Raw genomic sequence first — 19,160 nt, 5'->3', positions numbered from 1 at the left:
ATTATAAACATGGTGATTCTACTTATTATGATCTCCTGAAGGACTGAAAAACTAGAGACAAATGTAGGACAAATGTTTATTGATTTTCACGCAAACAACAAGGCAATCAAAAAATATAAATGAGGGCCAGTCCGTAAATAAAGCAAATTTATTTATAAAAATAGTTCTATTATAAGTTTTGAAAGTTTATATAATCTCTCATGACTGGCATAATTTTTCTTGGTTATTATGCAGTCACATGATTCATTTTTGAGGCTTTAAAAATGGCTGACAAGGATACAAGTGCCATAATTGAACAGAAATCATTTATCATATTTTTGGCAGCTGAAGGGTTTAAATGTCCGAGTCACAACCGTGGCGCCACAACGTCTTCCTTACAAATTTTGGGACACGGAAAATGTCTATCACTAAATCCTATCTTGAAAGAGACACCACTGTCAACAGTACCACCTACCTACTGTAGCTTTATAAGCAGGTTATGAAGGGTGCAAAGAATGAACATCTAGGTTTAAAGTGAGCTGAGGTCATTATCCACCGAGACCACGCTAGACCCCAAAAACAGCAGTCAACAACATTAAAACAATCAACAAGTTTTTTGCGAATCGCTACCACATCCCACCTAGAGTTCTGCACCTGCACGATCTGACTTCTACCTATTTAGGTCTGTTAAAGAGTTTCTGAAAACCAATTTCAATAGTGATGCCGAGATTAGGATTGTCACCAGAAACCTTTTTAAAGTCAATATAAAGGTTGCTATGCTGAAGGTTGGTATCAAAAGCTGGTATTTCGATGGCAAAGTGTGTGCCATAGCAAAAATTTGCAATCTTCTACTTATAATAGAACTCTTTTCATAAAGCATTTCACCTAATTTATTGAATGGCCCTCGTACTAAATTAGAAATTGTGGGCTAGCGAATAAAAATGTTTGGTACAGAGTCCTGAAACAGAGCAACCAATAGGAGGGAGCTGAAGCGAATGTTGCTCCCGCTTCAGTTCTGGTGATAGATCACAAATGATAAACCAAGCCAACCGAATAGAGTTACAACAACCCAACAAATCCCAGCTAGTTTCACAGAGTATCACACTATCTGCTAGGGGCGACATGAGATAACCCCTCACTGCCTTGCACAGCTTTCTTCATAGGAGTGTACCATTCCATGAAGTTAGTATTATCGGAGAGATCCTTGAATGCTTGGCAGCCCTCTATTGCACTCATCACACCATAGACAGCCTGCAAATAGGAGTTTGCGCTGCCACTTACACATATTTTTTTATAGACAATAGAGTCAGTTAATAGACTCACTAACAGTTCTTTATAGACAATAGAGTCAGTTAGTACACGCTAACAGTTCTTTATAGGCAATAGAGTCAGTTAATAGACCCGCTAACAGTTCTTTATAGACAATAGAGTCAGTTAGTAGACCCGCTAACAGATCTTTATAGACAATAGAGTCAGTTAATAGACCCGCTAACAGTTCTTTATAGACAATAGAGTCAGTTAATAGACTCACTAACAGTTCTTTATAGACAATAGAGTCAGTTAGTAGACCCGCTAACAGATCTTTATAGACAATAGAGTCAATTAATAGACCCGCTAACAGTTCTTTATAGACAATAGAGTCAGTTAATAGACTCACTAACAGTTCTTTATAGACAATAGAGTCAGTTAGTAGACCCGCTAACAGTTCTTTATAGACAATAGAGTCAGTTAATAGACCCGCTAACAGTTCTTTATAGACAATAGAGTCAGTTAATAGACCCGCTAACAGTTCTTTATAGACAATAGAGTCAGTTAATAAACTCGCTAACAGTTCTTTATAGACAATAGAGTCAGTTAATAGACTCGCTAACAGTTCTTTATAGACAATAGAATCAGTTCATAGACCAGCTAACAGTTCTTTCAAATTTCCTCACTCACTCTTACAAGACTTCAGCTGCTGCTAACCGTATCGATAACCTAGGATTATATTTTTTACATGAAGAAAAAAGTTCTGGCTGGAGGCACATGTTTAGATAAAAAAAATACCCGAATTTGCTACAAGTTTTTGTAGCCTACAAACATGAAATATTGAATGGGATCTAAGGCTATAGAGGCCACCCCTACACGCTTTCAATGAGGATTATGACCCACTGATACTACAATAATAGTATTCTTTTAAGAGAAACTACATTTTTCAGCTTTTAAGAAAAAATCACACTGGTAGAAACAGAAGTTGCTGGGCTTCAAACGGTCAGAGAAACGAGTCAATTGCTCTCTTCACCCTATTTCTAACCTGAATCTTATAGACCTGAGAACTCAGCTGAAGAGGCTCACCATATATCCCCGCATATAAGCTGATAATAGAACACAAAAAAATGCAAAAGGGGTCTGACTTAAACATGTGTAACTCTGATTGAAAGCAAACGAAATGACGTTACGCTAACATAAATTTAAAAGATTTTTAAAGACTTTGAGACATTCTTCTCCGTTATTATTAAAAATAAAACATTAATAATGGTTACCACCATCATTAACTCTTTCACTACCAAATAAACCTTTTTACCGAGACAATTAAATATTCAGTAAACCAAATATTTGATATTACATATTAATATTAAATAGTTGACTTTGACGCATGTAATTTTTTGTAATATTTGAGCAAACTAATTAATGTAAAACTACATCATCTGATGCCACAAAAGGGTCACAAGCGCAGTGCAGAATAAGTTCCGACACTTTTTTGTTTTCTTTGTACCACCGCGGTTGGCAATTTGATCATGTTCCGAGTCAAACAAGTTACCACTACTACTATAGCTTACGGCATTATTATTACTTTTGAAGATAAATATGCACTGCCATTGCCCCATACATAATCATCAGAATTCCATCGATACACAATTTGTGAAATCTACGTAGCTGTAATGTGCCTGATCATCGTGAAGATGAAATACTATAGAAACGCGTTTTACAAATCAAAACTAAGGCCAGTGCAAACATGTTTTTCATTGGCTCAACGCTAACTGACGATTTCTTCTTTTCGATTAAGCGAAGACATACGAGGTCTGATCCAAAAGTTCCCGGAATGGAGTTGTATACTCGTGCATATTCACACGATGGAAAAACCCATTGCAGGGTTGGCTGGAAAACACGTCTGGAGTGTTGTCACGAAATTTCAGGTTGCTATGACAATGCGTTCTCATGTGAGCTAACGATATGTCAAGGTCTGTCCGGTGCTTCCGTCTTTTTTTTTAACAAATTTATCGTCATGCCTAATCAATCGGAACAGCGTATTTGCATTAAATTTTGTGCGAAATTAGGGAAAACAAGTACTCAGACAGTTGAAATGTTAACTATTGCTTTTGAAGATGCTGGTCTATAAAGAACACAAATTTTTGAGTGGTACAAACGTTTTTGTGAAGGTAGAGACAGCACTGATGACGCGAGGTCTGGCAGACCAGCGTCGGCAAGAACCTGCTCGTAAATTGACAGTGTGAGGTCACTAGTCATGCCAGATCGACGTTTAGCCATTAGAGATATTTTGAGAGACTGGACTTATCTTTGGAACTGTTCAAAAAGTTTTAACTGACAATTTAAACAATTTTTAACAGATTAAACGAGTCGCAGCAAAGTTCGTGCCAAGCTTGCTGACTGATGGCCAAAACGAGCTCAGGATGCACGCTTGCAACGATTTTAAGGAAGCTTTCAAGAATGATCAAAACTTTATTTTAAAGGTCGTAATATCCTTGTTTTTCCACATTTCACACAAAATTTAATGCAAATGCGCTGTTCCTGTTTATTAAACATGATAAAAATTTTTTTTTAAAATACCGAAGCACCGGACAGACCTCGACATATCGTTAGCTCACATGAGAACGAATTGTCATAGCAACCTGAAATTTTGTGACAACACTCCAGAGGTGTTTCCCAACCAACCCTGCAATGGGTTTTTCCATCATGTGAATATGCACGAGTATACAACTCAATTCCGGGAACTTTTGGATCAGACCTCGTATATGCCAATTATACAACTACTCAACAATCATAAACATTTTGTACTAAGCCTCCAAAATTCGATCCATTTTAGCCACTATTTGCTTTGATAGGTATGTACGACGTGTTAGGATTTATAAGGTTGGCTCTTATGCAAATTCCCTGATTTGCAAGCTGTTTTTTAAGGTCGGATTATATCCAAAGATATACAGTATTCTAATAGCTTGGTCGATGATCAACTGTTCATAACATGAATAAAAGGCAGGTATTTGTGTGATTTATTAAAACATAGGTCACTAGGCATAGATCTAATTACACCAATCTAATTAGATCTATGTAATTAGACTGACACAAGAAATTAAAAGAAAATTGATTCTGTTTAGAAAATATCCACTATGGAAAAAGGGAGATTGTGAAAAAATTGAGTTGTAACATGACATACCCATACAAGTCGAGTGAATTCAAACTGAGTTTTTGAAACTATCATTATGGTAGTCGAATACTCCTATCTATCAATTATAATAATAATGAGGCAGAACTTACTAAATCAGCGAGGTTGGGATTGTCTCCACCCATGAACTTCCTACTCGGCCCTACTCCTTCGAGCCACTCATTAACAGACTTGTATAGGGATTGCCTTACGTCATCCTCGAGGCCATACCTACAATGATGCATGTGTGAGAAGAGGTCATGGTAAGTTTTGCATGCATTAATGAAACACAAAACAGACATTGAAGAACAGCGGATCAGACATTGATTGGCAGTAGATAATATGTTGATAACAGTAGATCAGAGACCGATGAAGAGTAGGATTATCATTAACATACAGAAATTAAAATGAGTAAAGAAGAGACCTTCGCTTAAGACGACCTCCGATGGCCCACATGACGAGAGCTCCAAGATAGATGCACGTGTATCTAGAAAAACTGGTCATTGACTTCTCCCAGTCTCCTGCCTCAGAGAACCAGTGAAATGACTGTAACAGAGTAAGAGGTCAATGCTATTCAACATACAATAATGCATGCTCATAGTCGCTATATGTCTAAGGCAGGAGTGAATAATATCGAATCTCATGAATCATGTAGACATCAATGCAATCCACATTTGAAATTTGGAATCAACAAAAGATTTTGGTGAACATCTCACTCTGAATTGAACTGTCGACATGAAAAAATAAAGAAGTCGACTAAGAACAAATTAATTCACAATGATCGAAAATTCAACAGACTTCCTAGAGGGTATGTATGACACACTGATTCCCTAGTGTGTATGTATGACACAATGATTCCCTAGAGGGTATGTATGACAATAGTTCCCTAGAGGGTATGTATGATACAAGGATTCCCTAGAGGGTATGTATGATACAAGGATTCCCTAGAGGGTATTTATGACACAATGATTCTCTAGAGTGTATGACACAATGATTCTCTAGAGTGTATGACACAATGATTCCCTAGAGGGTATGTATGACACAATAGTTCCTTATAGGGTATGACACAATGATTCCCTAAAGGGTGTGTTTGACATAATGATTGGAGTAAAAGATAACCACAAAACCCACAAGTAAACATGAGGTTAAAAATAGAATTTATTGACCATTTTACTGTTTTCAACATAACCAACATGGTAGTTACTACATCAATGACCCTAAATAAATCTAATGATAAACACTTTTACCATGTACCAAATATGTTTGTTATAAAGGAAGCACTTGGTGATCGTTACTTAAAAACTCTGAACTAGTAACAAAGAACTCGAGTGACAACTTCTAAAGATGCATCACCATAAATTCCCTTATCCGCTAACAACTCGGTGATTACATACTTTTCTTTACTAGAACCTACGCAAGAACTTCCAAAGTTATCCCCAAATGTGAGTATTAAGTGATTATAGTCCTATCGACTCATTTGCATCTCAACCAAAAGTACCGTAAAGGCTAGATTGAAGATGTTGATTTGATTGCTGCAAACAATGAACGACTCACTTCGAATGACTCGGAAAGTGTCCGATAAGCATTAGGACTGAGGACATGCACGAGATTGTTGTCAACCCAGCTTCTCCACTCTCTCTCCTCCCTAAAAACACCAATTTTAGTGAGAATAGTTTATAGGGTAGACAAACCTAGACTACACATAGATATAAAAGAGTTCTAAAATATAAGGTACGAAGACAAACTAGCCCATAGATTCACAATATTAACCATTTGGCCAAGTAAGAGCGCCGCAAAAACAACCGACACTCGTGTAATATTTTTTGAAAATTTAAGAAAATCGGTACTTTATGAATGAATATAAATAGCTCAGACTAAAATTTTTTTTACATATGTACATAACATCCATTTACATATGTACTACTACAAAAAACTAAAACAAAATACAATAGTCTATGCGTGGACTGCTTGGAAGCATTCCTTTCGGCAGAGTCCAACGCCACAGCTTTTACACCATGTTACTTTTCCATTTCGTTTCCATTTTTCAATCTACGACGTTTTCGTGATGGCTGCGATTAACTGTTCGTTTTTGAGCTTTTAAGAGCTTGTAATCACATTTCCACATATTTTGCACTCACAACACAGCAAGGTAAGACATGGTGAATCTTGTGATACCAAATAACTGTAATGTGAGTTTTGCTGCAAGTCACCCTTCAAGTATTGAAGCATGAATCTCGACAGGGTGCTGTTTACAAATAAATAAGCGTTTCCAAGCTGAGTAGAGTTGCTCCTACGGACCGCAAACAAAGAGATAAACTTAATAATGCTAAACCAAAATACATACTACCGTAAAACCTCTATTTGAATGCCACCTCTATTGGAGCGCTACTATGGAAAAAGGGTTGAAAATAGAGCGTCACCCTTTAATTAACAGCATGTCTATTTGATCGCCACTATTTGACATTCTTGATCTTTACAAACCCACTTTACAAATAGCGAATGATCAGTCAAAAGTGTCTACAAAGCCTAATAATGACTCGATTACATAATTAACAATTCGTTTGTCGCTTCTGTTCGAATCGAAGTCAGTTTTTCAACTCGAAGTCGCTACGGTTTTTTTATTACAACTTTGAATGCAACACCAGAGAAATAATTAGTAACCGTATTAGGCTGATAGTAGTTCCTTGTTTAACCCAGTCTTGATACTTTGATGTATGAGAAAAAAGTTGTTGCATTTATGATGGAATCTGTGCTATAACATATTTTGAGGCTAAAATTCTGAGGCTATTTTGATTACACGTGGTTTCTCTTTATTTGAACGAGAAGTGTACATTTTAAAATGCGTCGAGTAAAAGCGTTGCTCTGCTATAAATTTGTTCGGATGCTAATTTTGACTAGCTCAGCAGTGCAGAAGAGGAGTTGAGGTCAGAAGACACTGTGGACGGTCTTCAACAGCCAGAAGAAGATGAAATGGTTCCCAACAAAAGCAGCAATCAGAATGCAAACGATCAGGTTGAGCAAACGATGCTAATAATTTTGTTTTAAAAAAATGTTAAGTTTTGTTTGTGAATGTAAATATGATTTTTATGTCATTTGTTCTTGAATAACTATGCGTAGCATTTGATAGATCATTATATAACTTGCGCAATGAGCTTTTATGCAACCTTGTTAAATACAGTCAAACATGGATAACTCGAGCTTCACGGGACCGAGCAAGTGTTCGAATTATCAGAGCGTTCAAGTTATCAGAGCACTGTCACAAGTCCATGTATTTACTTATTTATTAGTAGATACATGTACATATACAAACTATAATATAAATCAAAAGCACAAATGGCTTGTTTTAAATTAAATGCTTTTAATGTAAAGTTTAAAACGTTTTTATCAAAAACTATAGAGATTTTTCTATCACTTGAGATTGGTTTGTTGTTTGAGGTAATGTTATTGCCAGGACATTTTTTAGATTGACATTGGCAAAACTTGATCGTTGTTGAAATGCTCAAAAGAAAAGTGATCTTTTTCTTTTGAGCGTTTTACCCACGATCAATTTTGCCGATTTTTCTTGACGTTTATGCAAAGATTACCTCACTTTACCTGGGATTCGTTAAGAGCAACACTCTGAGGCAGTTCAATTAGAAGTTTTACGAGGTTTTACGGTACATTGTATATCATTCACGCTTTTTGAATGGAAACTTATTGAATGTACACACGTATTCTGTGTTTAGGTCAAACGATGAATAGTTTTTTTTAGCTAAGACAACGTATACGTTTGATTACAACAATTTTTAAGACGTTTTAAACATTCAACATTCCGACGTTGATTCAACACAGAATCAACGTCGGAAAACTATTCATCAAGGGCTAGCCGGGTCACGCACTCAAGGATTTTCACCACGCACATACAAAACAAAAACAACAATTGTTTTCGTTTTGTATGTGCGTGGCGAAAATCCTTGCGTGCGTGACCTGGCTAGCCCATGCTATTCATCGTTTGACCTAAACACAGAATACTTGTACGTTCAATAAGTATCCATTCAAAAAGCGTGAGTGATAGAGTGATATACAATGTACCGTAAAACCTCGTAAAACTTCTAATTGAACTGCCTCGGAGTGTTGCTCTTAACGAATACCACTTTCCTTGCTTCCGAAGGGCGATCGCTAAGCGGATGTTTGGTATAAATCAAATTTCACCAAACCTTTAGAAAAGTGGTTGACAAAAATATTTTGCCGATAGTGGTAATAACGACGCTAATGAATTACGAAAAGATGAGGTTTACCTCTATGGCTTTGAATAAAGTGATTTTCTAAAGCGATAACAACCGTTTCGGTAGCCGTTGGGCAAAAAAACAGTTCGAGTTAACAGTGTTGAGTTCGAGTCATCTATAGCAACTTATCATTACGTGGGAACGGACAAAAGAAACCGTTCGAATTAACCATGTGTTCGAGCTATCCGTGGGCGAGTTATCCATGTTTGACTGTATAGTATAAAATAGACATATACTTTCAAAGAATGAATTGAGAATTGAAAGCTCCTACAAATCGCAACGAAGGCCATAAGATCATTGCAGGTTAATTGCAAGCAATAGATATAAACTGGTAGAGACATGTATCAGCTTTCCTATGCATATTTATTTAGAGATCTATGACTAGTTGGACGTAAGTTAGAAAATTTCTTGTACTCAAAAAGGGTAATTCTGCATATCCGGAAGAGTGCAAAATATAGGCAACATTCGATTCACCCGTGACAGGATAAATTTATCTTCTAATACTCTGACGATGTGTTTGAACAATCCAATGCCACCCTTTATTCAAATGCTTCCTTTAATAAAGCGTGCCGAAAAAGGAGGGACAATAATGGTGAAAATAAAGGCAAAAAACAAAGGTTTACAAAGGTTCACCTTAACACAACCAAATCTACTCACCTCAACTCAGCCATTTCTCTGTCAACCGCTCCGTCCTGGTACATCAGAAAGTACTTATTTGGGTACTCATATACTGTCTTTCGCCCTGACTTAGACACTGTAAACAATCTGTAGGAGTTTAATAAGATGTAACATTTACCAAAGGAAATAATGTTCCGGTATGAACGCTATGAGCCTAGTAAGTTGAATAGTATATAAAAGATGAAATCTTGGTTAGCTTAGAAACGTAAAGCTGTGAAAGTGATATAAGCGCTTAATCTCGTACTACTAGCTACTGTTGATAACGGAAGAGGAGTTATCTGCTTATGGAGAGCAGATAACTCTTCTAATCTCATATTACTGGCTACTGTTGACAATGGAAGATGAGAAATTTGCTTGTGGAGAGCAGAACTAATAAGTTGACTAAGACAGAATAATAGAAGAAAGGAAATAACAGCACATACCTATGACAGGATAGAAAGAGAGGAGTTTGTTCAGGTCAGCGTCAGCGTTGCCGAGTCGTTGCGATTGAAGAAGACTGATAATCATGGATGAGTCATTCATTTCCTGCCAAAAGGTTTTTAGTAAGAGACTTAAACGTAACAGCAAGTCCACTCTGTATGAGAAGTTACATTCAAGTTTAAAGTGGCAGTAAAAAATACAGTACGACATCAGTACAGTGTGATGCCGGCTAAAATTATGAAGATCGTCGCAGCAAGAAAGAAAATATTGATTAGTGATGAACAGCAGTTGTGATACATAAATTTAGACTTCATTTATCCATCTATATCTATACAAATCTCAAAGTTTGTCATCTGTTGTTATTTGGTGTCTGTCCAGCTATAGCGATTGAAATCTAGTAATGAATAATCCAATCCATATTGCAGATTTGATCTCGGAACCGCCCATTCATCAGGCGATAACCTAACCTATTGAGCTACGTAAGATGCAATGGATTCATTGGACGATTTGAGTTGTTATCTCGGTTAAAATACGGGCTACGCAATGTCATTAAAGCTTGCTCTCACGGCTCTTATTAGTAAGTTAAGTAATACGGATAGTAGCTTACCCAAATCAGCTATTGGCAATGTGATAGGCAACTACATTATCTGCCACTGCTTTTAAGCTTTTATTACCCATGCAATGCCGGACATTCAACTAGTATATAAATAAATGTTTGCCTGTGATATGTTGTTCATGAGTCCAGTTAGAGCGATAGTTTTAAAAATGAAAAGTTGCTTCGTAATGAAATTGTACTCGCAGACCCCGGTTCTGCAGACAGGCGTGCTATCTACTACGCCACATGGCCTATTTGCCATACTATGGAATAATTGTGCACATACTTATTACACCAGTTGAAATACGCACAATTAAAGCGATTTTAAAAATACTATTTGTTCCTACTAGCCCACTTGAATATCATGATTGCATGCTAGACCATGAGGCATAGTAACGATTATAAATGCAATTATAGCCTAAGCACGGCTCTTACTATAGTAAAGATTTAGACTAGTTTAGGTTACAAAAAATCGTTGGGTAAAGATACTTAGCCAATGGTAAACACATTACCTGCCACTGCGTATAAGCTGTTTTGGATCATGAAGGGTGTGTAGCATAAGAATTAATTTTTTATAACAATTTTGAATTATGCATTGACCGGACATACACAGAAATACACAAGCACCTTCATTTAAAAGTTAGAATGGTAAATTTGCATATCTTGATTAAAAGTAATTTTTCTGTACAAAAACTTTTTTATTACCATTGCAAGGCCAGGCCTTCATCTAGTATATATACTTCTACTTCATAATTGCTATATATTATCTCAGCTTACATAATATGAATAATTTGACTGACCTTTTGGTTCTTGTTATTTTTTATCAGCAACTTAGTCTGACTTTTAAATACCTGTCATATGTTCTAATACCACTCTGCACTTTACATGACTTTCGAATACCAGTTGAAATAAATAAGCATGGAACAAATCACATTTATTTAAAGGAATCAGCTGAATGGCTACCATCCATAATCACATCAGATCTGGATGATAAAAATTCAAACTAGCCATTAGAAAAGGAGCAGAAACTAAATAATTGCTTAGAAAGATGAATGGTGAGTTTCACCAGAATCTATGCAATTGTAGTTAGGGCGGTGAGTTGATGGTCCATGAAGACTACATGCAAGATTGACCAAGCACCTAGGTTCACTTGTACAAAAATACAGAATGATGAGAATAGAATCATTGAAATAACTTGTGATTAAATCCAGGAAATGGTTGTGAATATAGTGTTGGGAGTCTGTCGGCCCATTGTCCGGGCCAGATGCCTGACAAACAGCAGCACAAGCTTGGGGATACGACCATGGAGTGCCTAAAAATTGGCAGTCCAGTAGTCGAGTAAGTTCTGTCTGCAAAACAGCAACGCTTAATTGTTGGTACGACGCAAGCGCTTCCTGCCTTAAAAGTGGCATCTCAGTTATCCATGCAGGACCTCTGAAGACCCATGAGGAAACCCCTGCAGGATACCCTACAGACATACCAGAAGTGTGAACTCACTTTAAAAAACGAATCGGTTAGTCGAAGCCTTGGAAAGGATGATGCTGTCTCGGCCTCAGATGCCGACTCATATGTTCAAAACATTCCAGTACACTGAAACTGGAAAAGGTTGAGTACTTCATCAGGCAGTTCCAGGAGTTAGCAGATGCAAACTGCTGGACAGAGAGGCTACCCTGTGACCCTTTGTAGTAAAGGTTGAGCTGATGGCTATGCAGCCAAAGCCTCCTTTTTCGGCTTAAGGCACTACTTGCCAAGACGTTGAGGTTTGAGCCTGCCCCAACTTCCCACTCTACCGGCTAACCGGAGCTGGCCTAAAAGGATTGTGCGAACCATCTGGTATTTGTCTACTCGGACGGATGATGGCATAGTGGCCACATGGAAAGACAGCAAGGATTAGCATGGTATTTGCTAGTTTACCACAAGCAATCGACGTTTAAGGCATCTTGTAATGTCGCACTTTGTCACAGTTTTCCTCAGAGTGCTGAACAATGGAAACATCAGACACTGAGCGGGTTGTATATTTGGCATATCGACCAAAATCTTTGGCTCCTGGCCAAGCGAGGCTGAGATCACCGAACCTAGATGGTGTCCCAAACCTAAATGATGACAAAAGGAGCAGAACAACCAGTCAGCAAAGGTGGCGGACAATCCTAAAGAGTGGCACCTCGACCTAACCCCAGACACGGGCGGGCATCTAGAACACTGAATGAAGTAGGGTGGTGACTGACTAGCCAGAACCTGAGGGAGAGATAGAGAAAGATAACCTGACAGCTTCGCTATATAACGATGATTGGACACAGCAGCCCAGGACATGCAAGACATCACTGCTTACAACATTAATTCTACTGCAAAGAGGCTGCTAAAGGAGAACATTCTACATGGAAAGGAGGCTCCCCTGTCACTCCCACTAAGTTCTAACTATAGAACAATGTTACAAATGAGTTTGCGTGAGAAATTCCTCATGATTTCTTATTTGCAGAACGATGCTCCCAATGAGAAGGGGTGCGCTGTAGGAGCCTAGATCTGTGTGGCTAGAGCGTGTCTGAATCAGCTCTCGACTCGGACAAGCTACCAAAGCAAAGAGCCTGACTCTATGGCGCCTTACAGTGCCTCGCGTTGCGCGTTCACAACTCGAGTTGTACAACTCGAGTTGCACAACTCGAGTTGTGAACGCGCAACACGACTTTTCAAAAGTATGGTGCAATATATTGGTATTACGGTAGCATAACCGTAGATCTGGTTATATTAACAATGGTAAGCCAGTAGGCACCCATTAGCTAATAGAAATTAAACTATGTATGTACTGTAAAACTAGAACTAATAGCGAATTATACTGCGCCGAGTTTGCAACTCGTGTTGTACAACTCGAGTTGTAAATTACCAACTCGAGTTTGTAAATATAACTCGAGTTGTACAACTCGAGTTCATCAAAAATCCAGGCCGAGTTCTTTTAACAGCAACTCGAGTTCAACAACTCGGCTTGAGAACATCTCATCATTTCATTTTTTCTTGCTATATTTTCTATATATGGAATTCATTTTGGTGCATCATTAAACGCCGTTGAAATAATTTCTATGTTCATTTTCGGTGTTCATTCAGTTTCTTGTCAGGTTCTAGAGAGATAACTCTTTACATTTGAAAAAGAAGTGGCCTACTGCACAAATAGATTGTTTTTAGTTTGCTTTTTACATTCTACAATTGTTTTTTGTCTCATTATATTTATAGAAATAGATATGCGCAAATATCGCCAATATAATTATATAATTTAAATGTGTATATATATTTAAATTATTCGTGTTAAATTTCTGTAAATGAGACACCCCAGTTACTCACTTTGCTTTTTTTACAAACCCGTGTTTGCGTATAACACAACTCGAGTTAATCATGAACCCAGGCCGAGTTGTGCAACACGGCAACTCGAGTTGTACAACTCGAGTTGTGAACGCGCAACGCGAGGCACTGTAAGGCGCCATATGACTTGGCAAACAGTAAAAGGAAGTGGAGCGTGCTCCAATAAGTCATCTGTGAAAGAAGGTCCACAGGAAACAAAGAACCTTTACACCTCTGTATACGTGCTTCATTGTATATTGCATATATACAAGTGCATACGCATATATTTGACTACCACTGTGCAGTTGGTTTGAGATTTGTGTGGTGTGCCATGAATGAGTTTTCCAGATTTCCCTTACAATATTATGTAATATCCTTACCAAGAAGCCATCAGGTCCGACACCATCACAAACCAGTATGGGAACTTTACTATAGGAAGTCCACTTGGTCTGGGTGCGTTTGATAGAATCAACCTACGAAACATAAAACAGGTAATCTAAAGGAAGATTGCATGAACTACAATCATATTCACACTAGTATCTATACTTGCTGACATATGTTTTAAAAACTTGAAAATAATCAGTACCATAAGATTCTAAATTTAATATTTTTTTAAACAGCGTAATAAAACTGTCAGAATACCACGGTGTGACAAAAAAAACGAAAAATGTATGTCACATCGAAATTGTAGTATGTTAGAGCACAGATTTTTACAAGAATATAGTGGGTCTGTTTAATTCATTTCACTGTCAAAAAGAACTAAATAGTAAAATATATACTGTTGAGCAGTGTACCTGTGTAATGATCCGCAAAGTTCCGTTGCTAACAACATATTCTGCAGCAGTACCTTTTATGTACAATCATCAATTTACAGGATATTTGAAACATCAGTTTGCTTGCAATTGATTACAATGTACATGAATACTTGGACACAGCATGAAAAACAGCTGTATGACCAGTTCAAGTTGAAACAGATTTTATAAACATCCTTGGGTAGAAGCGGAAACCATCAGTGATATGAAATGTTTATTTCAAAATGAGCATATCAAGAACAGTTTATGACCTAAAATAAGCATTAGTTTACGGAGGACAGCAATCGATTGACCCTGAGATTCCGCACCTGTGTTTGGACGCTCATCCTTATAACGACAATTGATAAAATCATTTAGTTGAATAAAATATTGTTTCCTTCACTGTAAAATTAAATGAAAACTTTCAACTCATTACAATTATCTTCAACGTTATAGTAAATCAAGAGCAAACAGTTCATTCTCTCGTGTTCCACCATCACTTCTTTTCAAAACTATATACAGTCAAACATGGATAACTGTCCACGGATAGCTCGAACACATGGTTAATTCGAACATTTCCTTTGGTCCGTTCCCAAGTAATGATAAATTGCTATAGATAACTCGAACTCAACACTGTTAATTCGAACTGTTTTTTGCCCAACGGCTACCGAAACGGTTGTTATCGCTTTAGAAAATCACTTTATTCAAAGCCATAGAGGTAAACTTCATCTTTTCGTAATTCATAAGCGTCGTTATTACCACCATTGGCAAAATATTTTTGTCAACGACTTTTCTAAAAGTTTGGTGAAATTTGATTTATACTGCGATACGATGACGGGCTAGCCGGGTCACGCGTGCAAGGATTTTCGCCACACACATACAAAACAAAAATCGCATGTTGTTTTTGTTTTGTATGTGCGTGGCGAAAATCCTTGAGTGCGTGGCGTAACCCAGCTAGCCCGTGATGAATAGTTTTCCGACGTTGATTCCGTGTTGAATCAACGTCGGAATGTTGAATGTTTAAATCGTCTTAAAAATTCTTGTAATTAAACGTATACGTTGTCTGAGCTACAAAAAACTATTCATCGTTTGACCTAAACACAGAATACGTGTGTACATTCAATAAGTATCTATTAAAAAAGCGTGAGTGATATAGAATGTACCGTAAAACCTCGTAAAACTTCTAATTGAACTGCCTCGGAGTGTTGCTCTTAACGAATGCCAGGTAAAGTAAGGTAATCTGCATAAACTTCAAGAAAAAACGGCAAAATTGATCGTGGGTAAAACCCCAAAAGAAAAAAATGTCTTTTCTTTTGAGCATTTTAACAACGATCAAGTTTTGCCAATGTCAATCTGAAAAACGTCCTGGCAATAACATAACCTCAAACAACAAACCAATCTCAAGTGATAGAAAAATCTCTATACTTTTTCATGAAAACATTTTAAACTTTACATTAGAAGCATTTAATTTGAAACAAGCCATTTGTGCTTTTGATTTATATTATAGTTTGTATATGTACATGTATCTACTAATAAATAAGTAAATATATGGACTTGTGACAGTGCTCTGATAACTTGAACGCTCTGATAATTCAAACACTTTTGCTCGGTCCCTTGAAGTTCGAGTTATCCATGTTTGACTGAATGAGTGCTCCAACAAAGAAAGGTTTCGGATTTAAAATAATATACATCGTAACAATGTTAGACAGAAAACACCATAAAAAATGTAAGTCATATTGATACAAACGGAAAGTTTCGCTCGGTTCATTGACTTTTTGCAAGACATAGTTTTCTTATTGGTTAGATTTGAACAAATACAAATAAATATAGTTTCCTTTTAATGTTTTATAGATGAATAGATGTTTATAGTGTGATGAAACTTAGGTTAAAAGCGTTATCATGAATTAAAAAAAATTGAAATAAAATGTTTAGATATCTTTTGAAAAATCACGATGAAATACATGTAATTTTGTCGATTTCTATCAATTTCTTTCTTTCAATAATATTAATTAATATTATTAATTAAATACTCATCTTGTTTAAAACTTTCCTATCTAAAAACAATCTAAAAATGTTTCTACCGTAAATATACCAGGTTTGTAGATACTTTGTAGATATTTTGTAAACATAATATAATATGTTCATTCACCAGTTCATCGAGTTTTATAGATTTTGAACGGCAGATTTGCAGAAATGTGAATATGGTACTCGGGTCAGGTGAGTGTTTGTGCAGAAATGTGAATATGGTACTCGGGTCAAGTGAGTGTTTGTGCAGAAATGTGAATATGGCACTCGGGTCAGGTGAGTGTTTGTGCAGTAATGTGAATATGGCACTCGGGTCAGGTGAGTGTTTGTGCAGAAATGTGAATATGGCACTCGGGTCAGGTGAGTGTTTGTGCAGAAATGTGAATATGGTACTAGGGTCAGGTGAGTGTTTGTACAGAAATGTGAATATGGTACTCGGGTCAGGTGAGTGTTTGTGCAGAAATGTGAATATGGCACTCGGGTCAGGTGAGTGTTTGTGCAGAAATGTGAATATGGCACTCGGGTCAGGTGAGTGTTTGTGCAGAAATGTGAATATGGTACTCGGGTCAGGTGAGTGTTTGTGCAGAAATGTGAATATGGCACTCGGGTCAGGTGAGTGTTTGTGCAGAAATGTGAATATGGCACTCGGGTCAGGTGAGTGTTTGTGCAGAAATGTGAATATGGCACTCGGGTCAGGTGAGTGTTTGTGCAGAAATGTGAATATGGCACTCGGGTCAGGTGAGTGTTTGTGCAGTAATGCCAAAATGGTACCCAAACGGGTTAAAACCTTGAGTCATTTGATTACTCACATAAAATGGTTTGATCACAAATGCTTTGAGAAGTCTATGGAGCCAAAATAGATATTGGCCAATGCATCTGAGCGAAGGAGCGACTAGATACCGACGGGCTGCTTAAAAAGGCAAAGGGTGGAGAAATCTTACCTCTACAATATTGTAATTTATGCCTCTACAATAGTAATCTTACCTCTACAATATTGTAATTTGTACCTCTACAATAGTAATCTTACCTCTACAATATTGTAATTAATGCCGTAGTAGTCTAGATAGGCTCGGACCTTGCAGCAAAAAGGGCAGGTCACATACTGATATAGTGTAAGATTGACTGGCTTTTCCTTATCGTGTCTTATCTACAACAGTCCAATGACATATCTAAGAGTATAAGTGTACACCTTTAGAAGCTTCTGCGAATTGCCATAGTCATAGGTCAGCAATATCACTTTTTGTTGGTTGCCTTTGCATATTATTACATAGAAGCGGTCTGACAAGTAGCACTTGAAACTGACAACATAGTTTTCATAATTTAGGTTGGGATTATTGAGCAAAGCCAAACTATAGATAAACTTCCACTAAATGCTTGAAACATCATTTTTTTTCAGGTAAGATTGCTTGAAAATCCGCAACACCTTAACACAACTTATTCGCCCCATCGGTGAACGAAAAACAAGAATAGGCCTACATACTTGCTCGATACTTACTCGATAGTCATAGTACACTTGTAATTAGCCCCAGGGACCTTGAGAAAGTGCCTCAGAAGTAAAAATTTGGTTAATACCCTGGTTCACCTGGATTCTAGCATTAGGCTGAGTTATGTTTCAGTCTGAGATTTAAGTCTTAAATCTCTAACGGTTTTGGGTAAGAAACTGTTATGAAAGAGGCGAGTCACGGCATATATTGATGTTGGTTCACCCCGGGCAGCAGCACGTGTGATTATGGCAGTATCCTTTCTGTCAGTAGGACATGATAACCAGAGCTAGATCCAAAGGACAACCCACTTCCATACAGACAAATAAAAATACATACCACAATAGCTTCCTACCACGGACAGTGCGGGAGCTCAAAGGGACGAGCCAACATATAACAGGTTAACTCTACCTGTACTGACACCAAACAAACATTAATATTATATTAACTACTCAGAAAACTGAATTAAAATAAGCAAAACCTAATTTATCATATGAGGCATACCCCTTACACCCCTAGGTGGTCCAGTATGATGTATTCTACGAGGTAACGAGTAGTAATCTCATCATAAGCAGAAGCTAGCACATTGTGCTTATTTTCATGTGATAGGATCTTCATCAGTAAAGCTACTCTATGACTTCTTCTGGATTCAAGCAATTGTAACCCTAGCTTTTAACGGATGGTGCTGACACTATCTCTACCTTTAAGATTGTATATAACCCAACAATAACCCACAGATATAACCCACAATAATAAGTAACGCGATTAAGATACCTGTTTGCTTGGCAAATTGTCAAAGTGCCAAGGATTAGCTTTAGCCGATGACAAACTTTTACTGGTCTTAGAAGACACATCGAGTTTGGCACACGGTTTGTTTTGTTCATTACCGAGTGATTCGACTGAGGCGTGAACTGTTCTTGCGTGTTTCAACTTGACTGCTACATATATGCTGAAAATACCGACAGAGCCGAATGTTAAATTCGACAGCAAATATTTATTTAAATTCTTTGACTTGTTAACGTCTCGAAAAGCCGAAGAATGCACATGTCTGAAGGTGAATGTTCGTAGTAAGCTATTGCAATGAGTTAAATAAAGGCTCCTAACACAGGCAAGACCGGGCGCGGCCATATTTAATATGATATGTTATTTCACTCCGTCTACAATTGTGTAGCTTGGACG

The 19,160-nt window shown here is 37.3% G+C and overlaps 1 protein-coding gene across 1 annotated transcript; it reads right to left on the bottom strand.

The window, feature by feature from the left end:
- Positions 1–62: 62 nt before the first annotated feature.
- LOC137398849 (prostaglandin E synthase 2-like) lies at positions 63–19,109 on the bottom strand. The gene is made up of 9 exons (XM_068085022.1): positions 18,756–19,109; positions 17,528–17,647; positions 14,065–14,157; positions 9,765–9,867; positions 9,322–9,418; positions 5,954–6,044; positions 4,824–4,945; positions 4,513–4,630; positions 63–1,230 (listed from the first exon to the last, which is right to left on the bottom strand). The coding sequence occupies exons 1-9, from the start codon at positions 19,107–19,109 to the stop codon at positions 1,084–1,086; spliced, it is 1,245 nt and encodes a 414-aa protein (XP_067941123.1). The 3' UTR covers positions 63–1,083.
- Positions 19,110–19,160: the final 51 nt, after the last annotated feature.

This window comes from Watersipora subatra, chromosome 6, assembly GCF_963576615.1.
Source record: "Watersipora subatra chromosome 6, tzWatSuba1.1, whole genome shotgun sequence".
Taxonomy (NCBI): Eukaryota; Metazoa; Bryozoa; class Gymnolaemata; order Cheilostomatida; family Watersiporidae; genus Watersipora; species Watersipora subatra.
Note: the sequence above shows the minus strand (reverse complement) of the source record. Positions and strands in the feature narration are given on the sequence as shown.